Source organism: Mesoplodon mirus, assembly GCF_964341445.2.
Source record: "Mesoplodon mirus genome assembly, chromosome: 18".
Taxonomy (NCBI): Eukaryota; Metazoa; Chordata; class Mammalia; order Artiodactyla; family Ziphiidae; genus Mesoplodon; species Mesoplodon mirus.
The window spans coordinates 13,289,436-13,310,025 of NC_138994.1; the positions used below are offsets into that span (position 1 = coordinate 13,289,436).

The window sequence follows — 20,590 nt, forward strand, 5'->3', positions numbered from 1 at the left end:
GCGGTGCAGCTCCCTGACGGGTCGGGATTGGCCAGAGCGGCCGCCATTCACAGCTCGGGCGGGACCGACTGGGGGGCGCCTGCGCCGTGCGCCAGGCTGTGGGAGATGCTGCTGTGGAGTGTGGCCCGGGGAGCCCTGGCGGTGTCAGTCGCTGCCCGTGGCCTGGCAAGTACCGGCGGGGACGGTGACGGGATACGTTCGGGAGGCCGGGCCCCGCCGGGGCCGAGAAGCCCCGCTCTCCCGGCAGCCGGGCAGAGCCCAGGGTAGCGCCGGCGGGTTCTGAGCTCGTTCCCTCGTCCAGTACCTGTTGAACACCTGCTGTGTGCGAAGCCTTTGGGGAAACCTCAGTGAACAAGGAGTTGGTGCTCCTCGCAAGAGGAGTTAGAGAAATAAGAAAAGTTTGCGCCTGTGTTCAGTGCCCTGGAGACAGAGCAGGGAAGGGGACCCGGGGGCCGGGGTGGGGGCTGGAGGTGGGGAGAGGGCTGCCCACTGGCCTTTGGCAATGACTTGGGCTTCTCATGTGACAGAACCAGAGATGAAGGGGTGATGCGATTAGTCAGTATGTTCACGGGGGAGGGACGTGGCAGTACTGGTTGGAGAGGGAGAGGTGGCTGTGTGGGCTGGAGCTCACAGGCTTCCGCCCCCGCCATACTCCTGTCCACCGGGCAGAGCCATCTTAGCTGGAGGTGCAGTCTCAACCCCCACCATCTGCTGGAGGGCACGCCTAGTGCGAGGCCTTGAACCCAGCATTTCTTATGAACCTGTGGCTCATCCTCGTACCAAGCGTTACATCCATTTTACAAATGGGAAACTGAGTCTATAGGTGAAGTAACTTGTCTAAGGTTACGCAGGAAGTGAGGAAACTGAGAAAGACGTGGACCCCTGCCAATGAAAAGAGGCCGAAATTTCCCCAGAGCTGGAGGCAGGCGGAGCCTTACCAGCTTCCTGGAGACTCATGTGCTTATCTGAATCCTTAGGGGCCACTATCCAGCTGGGACTGGGGCCAAAGGCTTCCTGGAGGTGGCAGCATTCTTCACAGGATCCGAGTCCGTGAAGGCCACAGAGAGTTCAGGAAGGACCATGTGGAGGTGGGCTCCCAAGCAGGTGCAGCGGGCACTGGGCAGCCCGAGTCCTCCCTGCCTGTTGGGGGCCCCTCAGAACCCCTGTACCCGCCACCCCCTGAGCTCCAGCCCCCCACCAACTGCTGCATGAGCGGCTGCCCCAACTGCGTGTGGGTGGAATACGCAGACGTACTGCTGCAGCACTACCAGGACGGCGGGGAGCGGGCCCTGGCCGCCCTGGAGGAGCACGTGGCTGATGAGAACCTCAAGGCCTTCCTCCGGATGGAGATCCAGCTCCGTGTGAGGAGTGGAAGCTGAGCCGCCTGGCCAGACAGCCTCACCCCGACAGACTCCTCCTCGGAATGCAGCACAGCCTCCTTTATCCACGGCCCCTTTGTGCAGCTGGTGTCGATGGGAACAGGAAGAGTTGTTTATTGACTTTGCCTGAGAATAAATAAGCTCTGTGTGGCGGTTAGACAGGAGGCTTTTGTGTTGTCATCCATAGGTGTGTATCACCTCAAGGAAAGCACGTGCAGATGTCATTGTATGTCCACTGGGCACCTACAGCCTTCACCAACCTGTGAGGTTGGCTAAACCTGTTTCCTTGACTATTCAAGTGACAATGACCCCAGGGGCCCCCTTCTATGTCCCAGCATCCCAGAAGTCCCAAAGGTCAGCTCTGGTAACTCTCAGTGGTGCAGCAGAGGGAGGACCATCCGGTCCTGAGAGGTTGCTGTTAGCAAAGCTCTGGCAGGCACAAATGCCCGCAGGTGGCCTGGAATGTGCCCCATTCATCCAGCTGCAGGCTTTCAAGCTCTGATACCAGTGGCCTGGACGGACAGGGTTAAATGAATTTATGCCTGTTTTTTTTTTTTGCGGTACGCGGGCCTCTCACTGTTGTGGCCTCTCCCGTTGCGGAGCACAGGCTCCGGACGCGCAGGCTCAGCGGCCAGGGCTCACGGGCCTAGCCACTCCGCGGCATGTGGGATCTTCCCGGACCGGGGCACGGACCCGCATCCCCTGCATCGGCAGGCAGACTCTCAACCACTGCGCCACCAGGGAAGCCCCTACGCCTGTTTTATCTTCTCTCATTTAAGGGAAAAGCTTGGGTTGTTATAAGGCTTCACAAAGAATTTGAGCTGATAAGCAGGCCTTCCCAGGTAGGGGCCTTCAATGTAAAGCCAGAGTTTCCCACAGAGACAGATCTGTGGACAAGAGAATGAAACCACACAGCCACAAAACGTGCAGCCATGCTAATGCCTGGGGATACACCCGGTAGTGCGGGCTGTCTTGGCCAGCTAGTGATGTCATCCAGAAGCAGTTTTGGTTGGTTCAGAGAAACATGATTATAACAATACATGTTTGTTACACTTTATGTCAGAGGCATCTACTCCAACCCTGTCCTACAGATTTGAAAATGGCCCAGGAAGAGAAAGATTTCCCTAGAGACAAAAGCACAGCAGAGCCTAGTGGGCTTGGGGACCCCAAAAGGGTCTACAACAGGGAGGTGGTTTACCTCAGAGATGTAGGAAGAGGTTTACTGTATTTTTCTCAAAAACACATATTTGTGAAAGATTTTCTATGTGTATATGATACTGGGGCAGATCTTTGAAGTCCCAGGAGGAGGGAACTAGGGGAAGGGGAGAGACGTACAATAGAAAATGTACCACATGGCGTGAGCAGCAGGTGCAAAGGCCCTGGGGTGGAAGAGGCTCCTTGGAGCACAGAGAGCAAGAGGAAGGGATGAGAGGTGAGGCCAAAGAAGTGGATCGGGACAGGCTATACAGGGCTTTGGGGGCCACAAAGGCGGGTTCCTCAGCAGTCAGGACAGTAAAGGTGGGGAGGCCTAAGACAGCAGCCAGTGCCGTCTCATCCTTGCTTCAAAAATGAGCAGCTTCAGGAGAGTCTGGCTGTTCATGGTCACACCTCCCGTTCCTGCCTTTACCCTGTCTCCGGCTCGTCCTTCCTTCAGGCCCTTGACCGCACCTGAGCCCCTTCCCCCATCTCGGGGAATCCTTGATGCTGCTACCCACCCCACAATCTCATTAGTATGGTGTCAAGACACAGTCCTAATCAGATTACCCAGCTGCAGGATAAATGCCCAGCCAGCACCCTGCCTAAGGGAGGCCTCCCACTCACACCCATGGTCCCCTGAGACCTGCCCCGGTACTTGGTGAGTAATGACCTTCCCAGGTTGCTTTTCCTGGTGGCCACTTACCCAAGGGCGTTAGTGGGTATCTGCCCAGAGGGTGGGGAGTGGGTGGGATTTTCACCACCATCCTGAGGTCTGGGTCTGGGGGAGGCCACCTACTGCCCTGTTCATAGAGGACACCCAGCCCATCACCTCCTCTGTGCCTTGTGCGAAATAGTGGTGCAGGCTGCCCCCCAGGCTACCAATGGTCTCAGAGCCTCAGGCCACACACAGTCAGCTAACCTGAGTGGGCACCAGCCACAGGCCAGGCTAGGGCCAGGGCAACTTGGGCAGCGGTTTCCATGGGGACAGCATCTGATAGTTGGCTCTCTATCAGGGCTCAGAGCTGCCCACACCAGGCCAGTGGCCTGGGACTAGAGAAGGGGTCCAGCTGGGCCTACACTACCTAGGCTGTGAGGAGTGGGTGTCGTGGGGTTTGAGCAGCTGGGGCCACCAGACCTGCTGCTGTCCAACTTGGACCCCATGTATATCCAGCTCCTGTCCCCTGGTTCCTCTCAGGCTGCTGCTGGTCCCGGCACAGAGACCGAACCTTAGGGAAGGAAGGTCCACAGTGGGCTCCACCCAATCCCAGGTGCCCCGGCACCTACAACCAGGCCTTCCTCGCTGGTAGAACTACCTGTTCTCGCCTCCCGGTTGATCTCAGCCCTAATACTCTAGCAGGCAGCTGGTGGTGGCCCCAGGCTGGAGTCAGGCATTGCCGCCCACAAGTGGGGAGGGGGGCAAGAAACGGGACCCAAGATGGGGTGCCTGAGGCATCCAGTGCCAGGGCAGCGGCTCCTCTCTGCATCATGTACGTAGCCCCAGAACTTTCTGGGCTTATAGTGGACCCTGAGGAATTAGGGTCTCCCTCTGGTGCTAATAGGCTTAGAGGAAGGTGAGCTGCCCCTGGCCTAGGTCACCCGGGCTTAGGGCATCCAGGGGGGGACTCCGGGGGAGAGGAGGAGGGGAGGTCACCCTGTGCAGTGGGTTCAAGGACACCAGCAGGTGATGCCGGTGCCCAAGGAGTGGCTGGGGTGGGGTGGGGGACGGGACGGGGGAGGTAGGGTATTTACCAGCAGAGGGAAGACGCTGCTGGGGCCAGGGCTACACAGCTCGCCTGGGCGTTTCATTGTGACACAGGCCCCTCCCCTGCCCGGGCACCCTGCCCTCCCATTTCTCGGGTTAGCGTTATTGGCACCGCTAGGTGCCTAACATGCCACCATGAAGGAGGCCAAGTGTCCCACCCCAGGGATTGGGATGGGGAATGCAGGAGAAGGGGGAGGCAGTGAGGAGGGGCACACCGGGGGGCCACCCAGCACTCTCACCCCCTGCCTGGGGCTCCCTGGGACAGGGGGCTGCTGTTAGGATCATACTGGGGACCGGTGGGTCTCACGTTTCAGGTTTTCCTCTGCTCTGGTGGGTTGAGACCTGAGAGGTGGGTCGGAAGCAGGAGGGCCCACAGCGTGAGGGAGTCCAGAAGCCGAAGGTCACCGCGGGGTCTCTGCCAGCCTGGCCATGAACCTGGAGCTGCCCAAGGCCGAGATCCGGTCGGCCACCAGGGTGATTGGGGGGCCCGTCACTCCCAGGAAAGGGCCCCCCAAATTTAAGCAGCGGCAAACCAGGCAGTTCAAGAGCAAGCCCCCCAAGAAAGGCGTCCAAGGGTAAGCAGAGCTGTGGGAGTGCTGGCCATGAGGGGGGTGGAGGGCCCACCTGCTGCACAGGAGGGAGATGGGGCTGCACTTCAGGTTGGGGGGCTGGGTGGGGCCTCAGCCACCCTTTCCTGGTGGAAGGTGGTCCCATCCTCTTAAGCAGGTGGTGCGGGTGTTGAGGGCCTGAGCCGGCCTGTCTCAGGGTCCCCCATTCCCTGGCATGGGGGGCGGGGGGCGGAGGGGCTCCTGTCACCCTCTCTAGCTGTTCTTGTCTGGAAAGCACGCCCACCCGCGGCCACCCAGACACTCAGCCACAGCCCCAACTGATATGTCTCCCTGCACCTAAAGAGCCCCACGTGTACATACCCAGGACACACTTAGACACACCGCGTTCCCAGGAACCTGCACGCAAGTGTATGCACACCCCCTCTCCGCTCTTCCTGGCCCTGACCGCTCTGTTCTTGTAGGTTTGGTGACGACATCCCCGGAATGGAAGGCCTGGGAACAGGTATGACGGCCACTAGCGTCCACCCAGGTCCCCCCCACTTGCCCACCCCCCAGTGTGCCTGGGGCCCCATCACCCCTGCCCCTGCTTCCTCAGGCAGAGGCTCACTTAGGGCACCACCCCCAACACTTCTTCATTTTTTCTTCCCAACTTCAAGCTTCAGACACCACCCGAGTGGGGTTGTTCCTACTCAGTGGGTCCACCGAGTGCTTGGAGGGGCTGGAAAAGAACAAAGCTCTTGCTGTCCCCCCCCCAGCAGCAAGGCCCACCTTCCTCTGGTCCCCTCCCTGGGCCTGCTGCACTCACTCTCTTCCTGGGCAGGGTGCCCATTCAACACACCCCAAAGGTGGTATGTCCTGAAAGGAGGGCTCTACACCCTGGACTTGTACTCTCACCACTGGGGTGTGGACAACAGGGCCCGGAGGGGATGGTGGCTCCTGGGGCCATGGGACCCTCCTGGACCCACTGGCCCCCTTGTCCTGCAGACATCACTGTCATCTGCCCATGGGAGGCCTTCAACCACCTGGAGCTGCATGAGCTGGCCCAGTACGGCATCATCTAGCACTGGACCCTAGCCCTTGGCCCCTCCATGCCGCTGCCCTCTCTGGCCCCTGCTCAGGATTCCTGTGAGCAGGGCCGCTCCCACGCCGGACAGTTCCAGAGTGTCCAGAGATTGTGTCTGGAGACCCCCGCAGGCGGCGACCTCAGGCCCACAGAAGCTAGTTGCCAGGAGCCCACCAACTCCCTGCAGGACACCCTCTCCGGCCAGCCAGGCCTGGCTTAACTTCTGGAGACACTGCTCCACAGACACCCTCTCCTCCCATGGCTGGAAAGCTAGGGCAGGCTTCCCAGGAGTGTCCCCTGTCCTGCCTGTCTGGGGGTGAGGACAAGCTTTCCCCACTAGCCCTTCCCAGCTGAGGCCCTTGCACTGGCGGAGTGAGTGGCGGGAGTCCTGCGGGCGTCAGTGAAAGAGCAAGGCCCCTCTGGATCTGTCACACCAGCAGGATGCTTGTCCTTTCCAACATGGCCCATGTCCTGTTTCAAATAAAATTAGCGTGTCCCGCACCACTTGTCTGGGATGTGCTGTCAGTGGGGGCAGGGCCCAAGGGTGGAGTCTCTTCAGCAAGAGTGGACAGATGTGGGCACAGGTGGCAGGGATGGCAGGGGCCTGGCCAGGCTGAGGGAAGGAAGCACATCGGGCACTGAGCGAGGCTCTTGATGGCTGGACTGGGACAAGGCAGGCAGCCCCACGTACTCCGGGGGCCAGAGCTCAGGTCAGGGGGAGGGAACACCTATCTGCTCCCCACAGGTGAGGAAACAGGTGCAGGGAGATTGGGCCCAGCCAGCCCATCCTTACTGTCCACTAAAGCTGGACAGACGCCTACCAGTAACCCTGCAATTCCGCTCCTGACACCAGACCCAGGAGAAGCAGGGCACGCTGCCACACACAAACCTGTGGAAAACTGCCCCCAGTGGCAGTCATCTTCAGGAAGCTGCCCAAGTGCCTATCCACACGGACGTCAGGGGGTCTGTTCACACAGCAGTGACCAGAGAGTGACTCAGGAAGGGGGCCCCTGTGATTGTATTTATGTGAAGGCCAGAAAAAGCCATGCTAACCAAAGGCGACAAAGTTCCAACAGGGATGACCTCGAGGAGGAGATGAAGGACCCTGCTGGGGCTGGATCTAGACCTGGTAGTGGGTCCACAGGTGTATGGATAAGTAAGAACCCTTAGGCTGCCCACTTAAGTTGGTGCAATTTACTGTATGAGTGATACATCTCAATAAAACTTACCATCCCCCCCAAAAAAAAGCACTCGAGGGAGAGGCCTGGGCCTCATCCTCAGCCACCACAATGGACAGGAAAGGGGGAGGTGGCCCCAGAGGAGAGGTGGCCCCAGGCTATGGTGAGGACATGGGGACTCATAGACAGGGCTTGGAGGTGTTGGAAGTAGGGGGGGTCATTGGTGAGAGTCAAAAGTGGTCAGATGTGGAGATCGGAAGTGAGGGTTGGGGTGAGGGTCCGTGTTGGGGCTCGGTGGCAGGATTTCATTCAGTGTCACTCGCCCCCCACTCTCCCTGCCAGCCAGGCTTTGCCTGCACCCTCTGTGGGAGGCAGATGCTGGCCAGGCAGTCGTTGGGGTCAGCTTACACTTGGACCATGGCAGCATTTGCAAGCAAATGGGCAGTGTGGGGGAAAGGGGACCCTGGGGAGGCAGTGGCCAGCAGGTGGAGGAGGCCTGGGGGCCCAAGGTGCGTGTCCACAAGCACCAAGGCGGGTTATTCTGACACCTTCCCTGGGAGGGGAGGGGAGGCCTGCGGCCCCAGACCCCATCCCGGTGCCCTGGTCTTTCGTCTCACCTGCCAGTCAGCCCGGGACCAGTTTGGCAGAGGGGAGGGCACTGAGTCTGGGGGTCCTGTGGACAAGCCTTCACTCTCTGCTGCCCTCTTGTGGACAGCCAGGGCCCTCACCAGCTGGGTGGCCAGCAGGAGCTCTGCCCCCTGGACCACCACAACAACGATGGCGTAGCCACCTGCAGCCCAGATGTTGCTGCGCAGCCACTGGAAGAGTGGGGGGCCGCAGCCCTCCAGGTGCACCACTCTCTGGGCCGCGTCCTCATCCAGGCCCAGGGCCCCGAAGCCACACTGGTCATTGACTGAGGCTCCATCTTCCCAGGGGTCGATACAGCAGGAGGCAGGAAGGCTGCAGGCCTGGACCCCAGGGGAGCTGCAGTTAAAGTACCTGCAAGGGCGCATGGGAGCATCAGTCTGGAGGGCAGGGCCCCTGGTCTTGGACCCCAGCGCTGTGTGGAATGTCTCCTAACCGCCTTCAAACTTCCATGGCCACACACACACATAGGCACGCAGGCATGCACATGTGCATGCATGCAAGCACACAGGCATGAATGCACACTCACATGCACACAGCAGGAATCCACACTGGCAGGCATGTACACACACATGCACACGCACACACACTTGTGCACACACAGACACACACACGATACCCAGCTCTCTATAATTCATCCCAGCACTGGGTAGCCCTCTGTACATGCTTGGTTAGAAGGCACACACTGCGTAAGATAGTTGAAGGGAGGCAAGGGTTTGATGGGGGCTGGAAGTAAGATGGCCTCGCTCCACAGATGCTGTTGAGTTGGTCTGAGCAGCAGAGCTGGAGTGGGAGAAGGTGGGTTGAGGACTGGTAGAGGCTTCTGTAGTGGTCACCGGGTCGTCGTGGGGGCATGAGGGGCCACACTGGGCAGCAACAAGGGACGGGAGGATTGGGAGGAGCTCGCAGGGCCTTGAGAGAGTGTTGCTCTTGTCACCCACTTCAGGCAGCCCTCAGGTGCCCTTGGCCTTTTTTTTTTTTTTTTTTTTTTTTTTTTTGCTATACGCGGGCCTCTCACTGTTGTGGCCCCTCCCGTTGCAGAGCACAGGCTCCGTATGCGCAGGCTCAGCGGCCATGGCTCACGGGCCCAGCCGCTCCGCGGCATGTGGGATCTTCCCAGACCGGGGCACGAACCCGTGTCCCCTGCATCGGCAGGCGGACTCTCAACCACTGCGCCACCAGGGAAGCCCGCCCTTGGCCTTTGACTGGCATCCAGGGCCCTGTGACCGGCAGGCTCATCCTTCGCCCTTCCTCACAGGCACAGTCTCATCTCCTTGAAGAATGGGCTTCACTAAGGCAGGGGCTTGGAGGTCGGCAGGCTGGGTGGCATCACAACCCCAGAAAGGGCTGCCACCGACCCAGAGTCACACTTGGCCACCTAATGAGAACAATCCAGATGGGTGCTTCTAAGGTGCCCAGAAAGAAGGGCCCAGCATGTCTCAGGGACTGCTGGGTACAAATGTCTGGTTCTCAAGAGTCTCCATATGGCTCTAAACACACACATGTACACACACACAAACACACACACACACGCAGTGGAGGGAGAACTGTGGAGTCATAGTCCAAAATGATGTCCTGAATTAAACTAAAAGTTATTTTCAATTGACGTTGAGATGTACGATGTCCTTACTGAAAAAGAGAAAAAACGGGCTTCCCTGGTGGCACAGTGATTGAGAGTCCGCCTGCCGATGCAGGGGACACGGGTTCGTGCCCCGGTCTGGGAAGATCCCACATGCTGCGGAGCGACTGGGCCCGTGAGCCATGACTGCTGAGCTTGCGCATCTGGAGCCTGGACTCCGCAACGGGAGAGGCCACAACAGTGAGAGGCCCGCGTAGCACAAAAAAAAAAAAAGAAAAAAAAAAAAAAAAAAGAGAAAAAACAACAACCCCCAAAAGTGACTTTCTAGCTCTACTGGCTGAGCCTCTCTATTAACATCCCTGCATGCATGTGGCCCTGGCTGGGCCTGAGTGTGTACATGCGCAAGTGTGCCCACATGAGCGTGCGCACATATGTGTACGGGTGGAGGAGCCTATACAGGTGAGTTTGTGTATAGGTGAGTATGTGCATGTGAGTGTGTGTGTGGCCCACCTCCTCTCCAGCCCCAGGGACCCTGCCGGCCACCATGGGGCTGCCCTCCGCCCTTGCAGGCTCTAGGACTCACAGGTTCCGCTGCCAGTCCTGGTAGGAGGCCACCCCGCAGCACTGCAGCCCGAGCTGAACTTGGTCAATGAGGAAGCACAAGTCTGGGTCGTCTTGGTAGTGGGTGATGGCCATGCGTAGGACGTGTTCCAGGTCATCCTGTAACTGGCCCCAGAAGGCCACCACCAGGGCCCCTGCCACGGCCTCTAGCACCAGAAAGGCAAGGATGCCCCCAGAGAAGCAGCGCAGCAGAAAGGCGTTCTCGCAGAGGGCGCCCAGGCAGCCTGCCAGGCTCACCGCACTGAACGCCAGCCCGCCCAGCACCAGCCCCAGCATGGGGTCTGCGGGCAGGGGGCCCCCCCAACTACTCCCCAGAGACCCCTTGACAGCCAGGCCCCAGAGCCCAATGGCCAGGGCCAGCAGACTGAGCAGAGAGAAGACGAAGTTGGACAGGAAGATCAGACACTTGAGGCAGCTGCTTCCCCAGGGGAAGCAGCAGGCCAGGACCCCCCCAAGGCCTGCCCTCCGGGCCTGGTCCTCCCAGGGCGCTGGCCCTGGGTGACTTGAAGTGAGGGGGCTGCTCCCGGCGAGGGGTGGCTCCTGACCCCCAGCATCCTGCAGAGGGAGGAAGAAGAGGGAGGTCTCACCAGGGCAACCCTTTTCACTCAGACCCTGTGACACTCAGCTGGGAGCAGGGTCAGAGCCTGCAGGAAGGAGGAAGCTGGAAGGTGAAGCTGGAAGGTGAAGGCGGAAGGGGGTGCTCAAAGACCCTAGAAGGCCAGGGACATGGGGGCCTTAAGGCTTGTCCTGCTCAGCCAACCAGCAGAGGGGATGGTGAGGGGCTCTGGGGGCAGGGAGAGGAGAGGCCAGGAGACCGGGGCTCTGTGGGGTGCAGGGCCTCCCAAGGACCCCACCTTACCCTCCAGCAGGACACTCAGCCAAGCTCGGGGGCCCTGGCCTTACCCCAGAGAAAATTAACAGGGTGCTGATGGTTGGGGGGGTCCACACCCTCTCTCTGTTCCCCCCACCCTCCTCTTGGTTCCCCAACAGAGGACTGGCTCACTGATCATGAGGTTGGGAGAAGCTGCAAAGCCAGTTCCATTTGGCCCCTTGATGGACAGTCTCCGCTTCAGATATGCCCGCCTCCGTAGCCCCTCCACTGGCAGGCAGGTATGGGAGGGCTCCTGCCCCCTCTCTGCAGGGGGAGGGGCAGCAGGCCCGTGAGTTTGGTTGTGGGGGAAGAATGAGGAAGCTAAGGCCCCAGGCCTGGGCAGGGCTCCCAGGTTACCAGGAAGAAGCTGGCCCTTCACTCCCCACCTGTCTGACCGCATCAGAGCACAGGAAAGGAGGGCTATTGATCAGCCCCCCCAGAACTCAACAAGTCAGTAAGAGCAAAAGGACAGGCTGCCGGCATTGGCCTTCAGCCCTTTCTGCACCCTGAGCCAGAGCCCACCCCCCGACCCGCCAGATCCACGGGGAGGCCTGCCAGATCTCTTGTGCAGGGGCCATACCAGGCTGAGCGGATGGCAGCCTTGAGGAGGGGGCAACAGGGAGGTGAGAAGGCGGGGCAGGTCACAGGTGGGTGGGGGACAGGGAAAATGTGAGGGTGGCCTGATGGCCCTGGTGGGCACCATCCCCTGGGTGTGTGCTTTCCTTGGGGTGTGGACGCACCCCATGCCGTGTCAAACACAAGGGCAAGGGCGGGTCACCTTTCAGAGTCTGAACAGGGCGCTAGGGGAGGTTAAGGCACCTGATTAATAAAGCCCCACCCCAGTCTTAGCAGCTCCTCCTGGGCATCCACCTCCTGGCTGGCCCCAGCACACAACATGGCTCTGGTGGGCCAGGGTGGGGAGAACCCAGCCGGGGACATCTCCAACCCCGGCAGGCCTCCAGGCACTGCTTACCTGGGACAGCAGGGGGATCTTTTCCCCCTCCTCCATCCTCCACCAGGACAGGTGTGCTGGTCCCCCGCTGGCCTCTCTGGCTGGGACACCAGGGCTGTTGCTGCCTGTGCCCCGGCTGCTCTGTGAGCTGTGAGCCCCACCAGGACTTCGCAGTCACGATCAGATCATGTGAGGAGTCATAGTTTAGGGCTTAAGACAGCCTCTGCTTGTTGAGATGTAAAGGATCCTTCTTGAGCCCAGATTCTTGGCCTCGCTCTGTGCAGGCATGACGTGGGTGGGGCTGTCAGGGGGCAGGCCTCATGGTCATCACCACAGGGCCCCGGTGTGGGCCTCAGCCTGGCGGGTCCAGCAGTGCCCCTCAGCTCAGCCTGAAGATCAGACCCTGGCTCCCAGTAACAGCCCGGGAGAACTGCCCACAGCTAAATGCCAGTTTATCCCGATTTATTCACTGCAAGAAAGAAGTTTTATGCATATATATGTATATACATACATATATACATACATATATGTGTATATATATTTTTTATTTTTATTTATTTATTATTATTATTATTATTTTTGCGGTACGCGGGCCTCTCACTGTTGTGGCCTCTCCTGTCGCGGAGCACAGGCTCCGGATGCGCAGGCTCAGTGGCCATGGCTCACGGTCCCAGCCGCTCCGTGGCATGTGGGATCTTCCCGGACCAGGGCATGAACCCGTGTCCCCTGCATCGGCAGGAGGACTCTCAACCACTGTGCCACCAGGAAAGTCCTATATTTTTAATTTTTATTTATTTTAATTTTATTTTTGGCTGTGTTGGGTCTTCGTTGTTGCACGCAGGCTTTCTCTAGTTGTGGTGAGCAGGGGCTACTTAGCTCATTGTGGTGCGCGGGCTTGTCATTTCAGTGGCTTCTTTTGTTGAGCATGGGCTCTAGGCGTGCGGGCTTCAGCAGTTGTGGCTCATAGGCTCTAGAGCACAGGCTCAGTAGTTGTGGCACACAGGCTTAGTTGATCTGCAGCATGTGGGATCTTCCCGGACCAGGGATCGAACTTGTGTTCCCTGCATTGGCAGGCGGATTCTTAACTACTGCGCCACCAGGGAAGTCCCTATATGTGTATATTTGAAGTGCCTTTATTTTTTATTTTTTTAAAGATTTATTTATTATTTATTTTATTTATTTTTGGCTGCATCGGGTCTTAGTTGTGGCCCGCAGGCTCCAGGGCGTGTGGGCTCTGTAGTTGGTGGCACGCAGGCTCTCCAGCTGAGGTGCACGAGCTCAGTAGCCGTGGCATGGGCTTAGTTGCCCCAGAGCATGCGGGATCTTAGTTCCCCAACCAGGGATCGAACCCGCGTCCCCTGCATTGTAAGGCGGATTCTTTACCACTGGACCACCAGGGGAGTCCCCCTTTATTTATTTATTTATTTTTTTAATCACTGGCTAGATCACACCCTTCCTGGTTTTGAGGTGGCTGGGATCCCCCACCCTCTGAGCTTCTCAGGAGTAGGACTTTGTCACGGTTACTATTGTGCCCTAGTGCTTGGAGGGACCCCAGCCATGCAGCTGCCACCTCTGCAGGCAGAGATGTGCTCCAGGCTCCCTGACCCTGCATTGTCGGCCCTCTCACCCCGGCTTGGATGCGGTGGAAAGACTGGCTCAGAGCAGACCCCTACCAGCCACCAACTCTGGAAGACCTTGGGCACGCACTCCCACACCTCCTGGGTCCTGCTTGTGGAGTGCGTGAGGCTATGACGTGCGTTGATGCTGCTGTTGGCTGCTGGGGCCGGAGGCCGTGGTGGGGGCAGAGGCTGCCAGGGGCCCCTCTGCAAACATGTGTGCATGGCAGGAAAAAGGGTGGCCTCCGGGGTATGTGTGTGCCCCGTCCCATCTCCACCATCCTCCCCACTCCCTTTCTCAGCTTCTTCCGTTTGATGTTTAAGCCCAGCCTCTTTTCCTCCATTTAGCCACCATTTAACAATCCAGCCACATGGGCTGCTTGCTGGGCCTGAAACGCCTGGCACTTGTGTGCCCTGACCTATGCCATCCCCTGAAATCTCCTCCTGGTGTTCAGTTCCAGAGTAGTACGGCTGAGGGAACACTTTTCATTTTTATTTGCTTCATTTGTCTGTGTTCTTGCTTTGGGTCCCCCACTAGCTTCTCCCAGAACGACCACCCCACGGAGCCCAGCCCAGCCCACACTCCGGCAGAGGGCCAGCTGAGTTTTAAGCCACTGAATGAGGAGAGTTCGTTAACACAGCATTATTGTGAGCACAGATGACTGACACAGGGCTTATTCTCTGTCAGGGACTGTTCTGAGCCCTGCAGTACAACAGTGAGGAAACCTGACAATCTGCCGTCATCAGGTGCTTACATCTGAGTACAGGGGAAGTCACAGAGTAAGCAAAGAAACCAGTAAATATATGCTATTTTATAAGGTCATGAGTGTTATGAAGCAAGGAAAGGAAATGGCTGGTGGAGGGTGTTGTCTTATATCAGGTGATCAGAGAGGCCTCATTGTAGGAAAATGTTTGGTTCCTAGGTATACACCCAAAAGGATTGAAAACAGGTACTCACACAAATACATGGATATACATGTTCACAGCAGCCAAAAGGTGGAAACAACCCAGGTGTCCATCAATGAAGAATGGATAAACAAAATGTGCTCCATCCATACCGTGGATTATTCAGCCATAAAATGGAAAGAAGTTCTAACACAGGCTACAACATGGATGAATCTTGAAAACATGGTGCTCAGTGAAAGAAGCCAGACACAGAAGTCCACATACAGTACGATTCCACTTATATAAAATATTCAGAATAGGTAAAGCCATAGAGACAGAAGGTAGATTAGTGGTTGCCAGTGGCTGGGGGAGGGGGAAATGGTGGCTACTGCTGAAGGAGTGTAGGGCTTCCTTCCGGGAGTGATGAAAATACTTTAGGACTAGAAAGAGGAGGTGGTTGTACAACACTGGGAATGTACTACATGATACTGAGTTTTTCCCTTTAAAATGGTTAACTGTATGTTCTGTGAATTTCATATCATTTTAAAAAAAGAAAAGAAGAGGGCTGAGAAGAAGCCGAAGGAAAAGAGGGAACGAGGGACTTCCCTGGTGGCCCAGCGGTTAAGACTCCACACTTCCAATGCAAGCGGCACGGGTTCAATCCCCAGTCAAGGAACTATGATCCCACATGCCGAATGGCATGGCCAAGAAGAAAAAAAAAAAAAGAAAAGAGGGAATGAACCTCATGGATTTTCTCAGGTCAAGGTCCCTGCGAGGCCAACCCTGGTCACTGGGGAGTGTCTCAGGATCCAGACCCGGGAAGGAAGCCGCATTGTGCTGGTGGAGGGAGAAGGCGAGCTGTCAGGCAATCTCAACAAAGTCCTTGGTGATTCCCGCAGCTCAGATGGCCTGCAGAGTTGTCCCAGATTGAGACATGGGGCTGCGCCTTGATAGCCATCCACCGTTATTGGGCACGAGCTGCCTGGGGAAGGGAGCGTGATCTGGAGTGAGCACAGTCCCCGAAGGGGAGCTCAGCCAGTGCTGCCAGCAACTTCAGTCTGAGGGCAGTGCACTTGGCACACACTGTAACTGAATGTGGGGTCCAGCTGCTCGCTGCTCGAAAGCCAATAAAGAGGCAAGGCTGGTGGAAAGGAAAGTTTGCTTTATTTCTGAGGCTGGCACTTGCAGGGTCCGGGGAAGGGGAAGGGCAGACTCCTGTCCAAAGGCCGACTCCCCTCCACTGACAACCAGTGGGCAAGAGCTTTTATAGACGGAGGGAGGGGGCTACATGCAGAGACAGCACAGTCAGCTCTGATGGTCATCCTGAAATTGGTCATCAGTGGTCTGACCAGCATCACCTTGATTGTTTTAAGTACAGTTAATCTTCAGTTCCAGGGTCAGTTTGTTCCCATTTCCATGAGTCCAATTCTCAGAACTGTGGCAGCTTCTGTCATGGCTACAGTCTGGACATCATGTAGTTAACTTCTTCCACCTGGTGGGGGTTTCAGTATCTATAAAACAGCTCACATGGACTTCCCTGGTGGCACAGTGGTTGAGAGTCCGCCTGCCGATGCAGGGGACACGGGTTCGTGCCCCGGTCTGGGAGGATCCCACATGCCGCGGAGCGGCTGGGCCCGTGAGCCATGGCCGCTGAGCCTGCGCATCCAGAGCCTGTGCTCCGCAACGGGAGAGGCCACAACAGTGAGAGACCGTGTACCGCAAAAAAAAAAAAAAAAAAACCAGCACACAGGACACGGCTCAGAATACTATCTATAGCCCTTGAGGTGGAACTAAAGGTCCTTGACTTTGCTTACTGACTTAAACTATTATTGTTTTGTCCCCTTTGACTATTTTCCTTTGTTTCTGTATTTTCTCATTTCTCTGATTAAACTTATTCTTTGGCTAAAGTTTTTCCACAGACAAAAGGTAGGCGGAAGACATGGGGGGCATAGACCAGGGTCTTGTCCTGTTTCAACACTAGGCTGATGTGTGCAGGAAGAGCGTTTCAGGCCTGTAACGTACCTTAGGTGGGAGCAAGCCTGGAAACTTTGAAGAAGGTTGGCTGTTCGAATTTTGCTCCAAGTGAGATGGGGAGATGACAGGTGTTGAGTAATGTGCATCCCGACCTGACTCACACTTTAAAAGGACCACACAGGCTGCTGTGATGCAGGCGGAAGGTCAGGCCTTGTGCAGCCAAATTGTGTCTCGTCTCTTCCTCAAAGGGGACACACCCAGCCTCATCAGTTACCGCAATCAGGCTCCAAAGCCAGGCTCTCTGGGAGATGGTCATCACCTCTCAGGCCCCATCTCAGCCTTGTTCTGATATAGAGTAGCCTTCGGATGAAATCATAGTTACCACTACTGTTATGGGCCGAAGTGTGTCCCCCCAGATTTATATATTGAAGTCCCAACCCCAGCACCTCAGAATGAGACTTAGAGGTAGGGCCTTTAAAGAGACAATTAACTTAAAATCAGGTCATTAGGGTGGGCCATCCTCCAGTGACCTTATAAGAAAAGGAAAATGGGACTCAGAGAGACACCAGGGATGCACCTGTACAGAGGAAAGACACAGGAGGAAGGCAGCTGTCTGCAAGCCAAGGAGAGAGGCCTCAGAAGAAACCAAACCGGCTGTCCCCCTGATCTCAGACTTCCTGCGGGGAGAGGAAATGAGAGTAACAACCTCCTAACTGTTTTCAGCACAGGAGACAAACACAGTCTGAAATTGAATCATGGGATTAAAAAACATACTTTAGCCTCTTAGAGGTTTTCGTAACTTTTTTTTCATAATCATAGGCAAGGTCAGCTACCAAATGTGCAGGGCCCAGTGCAAAATAAAAATGTGGAGCTCCTTGCTGAAAACTATTAAAGATTGCAAGCCGGTGACGGCAGAGCATTGAATCAAGTGTGAGGCCATTCGGAGCCACACACGTGGGTGCCCGTGAAGCTGGCCCTGGGGGCAATTTTAGGATATTGTATCTCCGTGGCAAAGAAGCATTTATCTAAAATGTGGTCGAAATTCATTCGTTTCTCTTATGTTAGATTCAGGGAAAATGCCTTCTTAAAAAATACATATCATGAAGGTATGATGTCACCTTCCCGAAGCTATTTCTCCATTTCCGTGGGACCAGCGAGGCGCTGGGAATGTCCAATCCGAGCCTACCGACCGCTGTCCTGGGCGAGACACGCGTTTGTGCTTCCCTCCCGGCTTCTCCGCAGCGTCTCTCCACGGCGTGGCCAGCGGGGGGCGCCCCTCCGCGGGGAGCCCGGCGCGGGGCCGCCCTGCGCAGGCGCGGGCCGTTGGTGGGGCCGGAACCTGGTTGCGGGGCCGGAACCTGGTTGCCAGGCCGGAATCTGATCGCGCGGCCGGAACCCGGTTGCGCGGTCGCGCGGCCGGGGGAGCGCGTCGGGCGAGGCACCGGACGTCGCGGCGGTGGCGGCCGGGCGGTGAAGCTGGAGCGGCGGTGGCGGCGGCGGCCGGAGGCCGGGGCTGGGGCTGAGGCGGGGATCGGGGCTGCAAGGCCCGTGGGGCGGCAGGCAGCGGCGGCCCGGGGCTCAAGCCCGGATACGGGAGCGGCCACCATGGCCGAGAGCATCGTGAGTGGGGCGGCCGGGCGGGAGGGCACCGGGATGAGGCAGCAGATTTGCCGGCGCGGCCTGCGGAGAGGCCCAGCGGCCCGCCCTCCTCTTCATGGGCCGGCCGGGTGGCCGGACTCCCGACCTCCTCTCTTCAGCTCCTCCCGTCCCTGGCCGACGGGGGAGGCCGGGCCGTCCGCGGGGTGTGGGTTGTGCCGGCCTTTCCATTCCTGGTCGCGGGGGTCGCGCTTGGAGGGGCTGCAGTTCCTCGGGGCCGGGGCTACGATCCCTCCTCGCCTCCTCTGTCCGTCTGTCTTGCCTCCTTCCGTCGCCCCAGTGAGTGCCTTGTCATGGGTCCCTTAAAAGGAGAGCACTTTCTGTAAATGGGGACCCCCTCCCACGAGAGGAAGCTGCTAAGAAGGGGAACGGTGGCCTGGTGGATGGCAAGGAGACCTTGACAGCTACCTGTCTGTAAAGGGATGTTATAAAGGTTGATCTCATTTTGTACCCGAAGTCAGGGATTGACACACTCCCTTTCCCCGCTTTAAGTTAAAAAAAAAAAAAAAAAAGTGAAAATCAGAAAAAACTGGCCATCCCTTAACTTGTGGAAAGTTTCCTCTCAGGAGTCAGTGTGGCCGGAAAAAACCCAACAGACCAGCTGGACAGAAAAATTTTTGGTTAACGTTAAGGACCACTTGGGATTTCCTGGAGGAAGCAGAAGCAGTATGGGGTGGCAAGTCCTGTTCAGAATTTGGCCATGGGAGAGCCTCTGCAGTTTTGCCAGGTGTCGGGAATGGCATTCATCCTCCTCTCTGGATGCTCTGGGCTGCAGGAACCTCCAGCTCTGGACTTTCAGGCTTTCATCCAGTGACTCCTCCTAATGCAGCTCTCCATTCAGGGGCCCTGGCGTCTGCTCCGTGTTTACCAGCCTGGAGATGAGCAGAGGGCATGAATGCCCCAAGAGAAACGAGCAACTGATTCCTTTTAAAATAAGATTTACTAGTCTTTGGTGACTCATTCTAGAAATAGGTTAAGAATTAGCACTCAAATCTGCTTCCAGACTTTCTCTTTACTGTAATATTTTTAACCAAATTGAAGTAACCATGGACACGCGAGTTGTTTCAGAGAAGGCCACTTTTCTACTAGTGTATATAAGGCTAGGGTCTCATTGATAGCATGGATCTCTTGTCAGATTTCTCAGATTGTGAGGAATAAAACAGATGATTCTTCTGAAATTTATTTCAAAAGTTTTTATTTATTTATTTAGAAAGAGGTCTTCTAAAAATTTCTATGGGATAACTAATTTTTGTCTCACCAATTCTTTGACTCCCCCAAGAAATATTCTGGGCTCATTTTCTTATAAATAGGGAAACTTAGTTACCAAGAAGCTATGTGTCCATGTTGCCTGGTCTGTCTCTTGTGTATTTTACTTTATACCATGTGTCAAAGGCCACGTCATACCTTCCCTCAGTATGAATTATCTTTGTCTCTTGGAGTTAAATACTGAGCTTAGCTTGGAAACCTGGACTGCCATGCCCTGTTGTAAGTGAACAAGTAGAATAAGTTCTTAAGCTTTAGAACTCTCCAGAAACGTGTAATCCTGACCTTTAGCTTCTCAAGGTGTGGAGTGTCATGCTCTTGGTCCTAAGTGAACAGTCAAAGCAACAGTCCCAGAATCCCTCAAAGAGAAACAGAGCTCTTTACTTCTTAACCTGCCTCAGTGTTGGAGACAGATTTCAGAAATAAATGGGAGTTTACCTAATGCCCAGGCTGTGTATTAAGAAAACATTTTTCTGGATGTTGAATCCAGAGTAAAGCATACTAGAAATCAAAAGTCAAAATAATTTGAGTGCACATAGATGAGTGAGAAAGTAAAACAGATGTTGTTGAGAAGCAAAAAGAAAATATTTTATGCTCTTAACAATTGGGATTTCATAAGACTTGTTCAAAACAAAATCTTAAAAACTGAGAACAATATGGGGACAAAGGCTTCTCAGTTAAGCAAAAGTTATTAGAAAATGAGAAAGACATAGTCAAGCTATTTCAGCAAAATCTAGATTATTCTTAACTTGTTTGGTGAAGGTGGACAGATCGAAAGCCATTGTGGCATTTTGTCCTGTATCAGTGAAAGTCTTTTGCAAAACAACTGCTTGTGACATTTCTTGTCTGTATAGTGTTGTTTTGAATACAGTGTACAGTGCAGTAGTTGCTGAGAGGAGTAACTACAACATGAGTACCTTCTGGCACATTCTGTTCATTGTTTCTCCCATGCCTCAGGTGGTTGGAACATCCTCTGTCTTGCTGGCGGCAGGGCACGCCGGTTCATGCTACCCACTGAGGCAGGACCTTGGATGGTTGGCCCGGGCATAATAGCACACGTTCACTGGGCTTCGATCAGCATGAAAATGAAGTCTAGAAAGTGATGCTCCGTCCAGTTGTCTTCCAGGCCTAGCAACCATTTCAGGCTTGCCATGAAAGTATATTTTTTTAAAACCCTGCCAAGTTTTACCGTGGTATTAAACACCTTTTTTCTTTTCTTTTATTCTTTTTATTGAAAGTAAATAACAAATTAGAAGATTTCCTGTGATCCTTTTTATGTTTTAAATTGTTTTTTGTTTGTTTGTTTGTTTTGGCCGCGTGGCTTGCGGGATCTTTGTTCCCTGACCAGGTATCTAACCCGTGTGCCCTCGGCTTTCACTG

At 55.8% G+C, this 20,590-nt stretch overlaps 4 protein-coding genes across 5 annotated transcripts in view; 3 read left to right on the plus strand and 1 right to left on the minus strand.

The window, feature by feature from the left end:
• Window positions 1-76: 76 nt before the first annotated feature.
• Window positions 77-1,867, plus strand: OXLD1 (oxidoreductase like domain containing 1). Its single transcript, XM_082604322.1, has 2 exons — window positions 77-165; window positions 978-1,867. The coding sequence occupies exons 1-2, from the start codon at window positions 106-108 to the stop codon at window positions 1,377-1,379; spliced, it is 462 nt and encodes a 153-aa protein (XP_082460448.1). The 5' UTR covers window positions 77-105; the 3' UTR covers window positions 1,380-1,867.
• Window positions 1,868-1,900: 33 nt separating this feature from the next.
• Window positions 1,901-6,459, plus strand: PDE6G (phosphodiesterase 6G). The gene is made up of 4 exons (XM_082604323.1): window positions 1,901-3,234; window positions 4,653-4,913; window positions 5,369-5,409; window positions 5,892-6,459. The coding sequence occupies exons 2-4, from the start codon at window positions 4,768-4,770 to the stop codon at window positions 5,966-5,968; spliced, it is 264 nt and encodes an 87-aa protein (XP_082460449.1). The 5' UTR covers window positions 1,901-3,234; window positions 4,653-4,767; the 3' UTR covers window positions 5,969-6,459.
• A 1,225-nt stretch (window positions 6,460-7,684) lies between these two features.
• On the minus strand, window positions 7,685-11,876 carry TSPAN10 (tetraspanin 10; the record flags this gene model as incomplete). The annotated part of the gene is made up of 3 exons (XM_082603800.1): window positions 11,838-11,876; window positions 9,956-10,548; window positions 7,685-8,147 (listed from the first exon to the last, which is right to left on the minus strand). The coding sequence occupies exons 1-3, from the start codon at window positions 11,871-11,873 to the stop codon at window positions 7,685-7,687; spliced, it is 1,092 nt and encodes a 363-aa protein (XP_082459926.1). The 5' UTR covers window positions 11,874-11,876.
• Window positions 11,877-17,666: 5,790 nt separating this feature from the next.
• Window positions 17,667-20,590, plus strand: part of NPLOC4 (NPL4 homolog, ubiquitin recognition factor) — a 56,158-nt gene continuing 53,234 nt past the window's right edge. The window contains exon 1 of one of the 2 annotated variants that reach the window (XM_082603466.1): window positions 17,667-17,911. In XM_082603466.1, coding sequence (XP_082459592.1) covers window positions 17,897-17,911 — 15 coding nt within the window. In that variant the 5' untranslated portion in view covers window positions 17,667-17,896. The remainder of the gene's footprint in view (window positions 17,912-20,590) is intronic. The other variant, XM_082603465.1, reaches the window with a different exon arrangement.

Excerpts from the sequence above, each read along its gene's own strand:
- OXLD1 (XM_082604322.1), top strand. The coding sequence starts at position 106 with ATGCTGCTGTGGAGTGTGGCCCGGGGAGCCCTGGCGGTGTCAGTCGCT. Across the intron at positions 166-977 it reads CAGTCGCTGCCCGTGGCCTG|GGGCCACTATCCAGCTGGGA; the intron begins GCAAGTACCGGC and ends CTGAATCCTTAG.
- PDE6G (XM_082604323.1), top strand. The coding sequence starts at position 4,768 with ATGAACCTGGAGCTGCCCAAGGCCGAGATCCGGTCGGCCACCAGGGTG. Across the intron at positions 4,914-5,368 it reads CCCAAGAAAGGCGTCCAAGG|GTTTGGTGACGACATCCCCG; the intron begins GTAAGCAGAGCT and ends CTGTTCTTGTAG. Across the intron at positions 5,410-5,891 it reads AATGGAAGGCCTGGGAACAG|ACATCACTGTCATCTGCCCA; the intron begins GTATGACGGCCA and ends CTTGTCCTGCAG.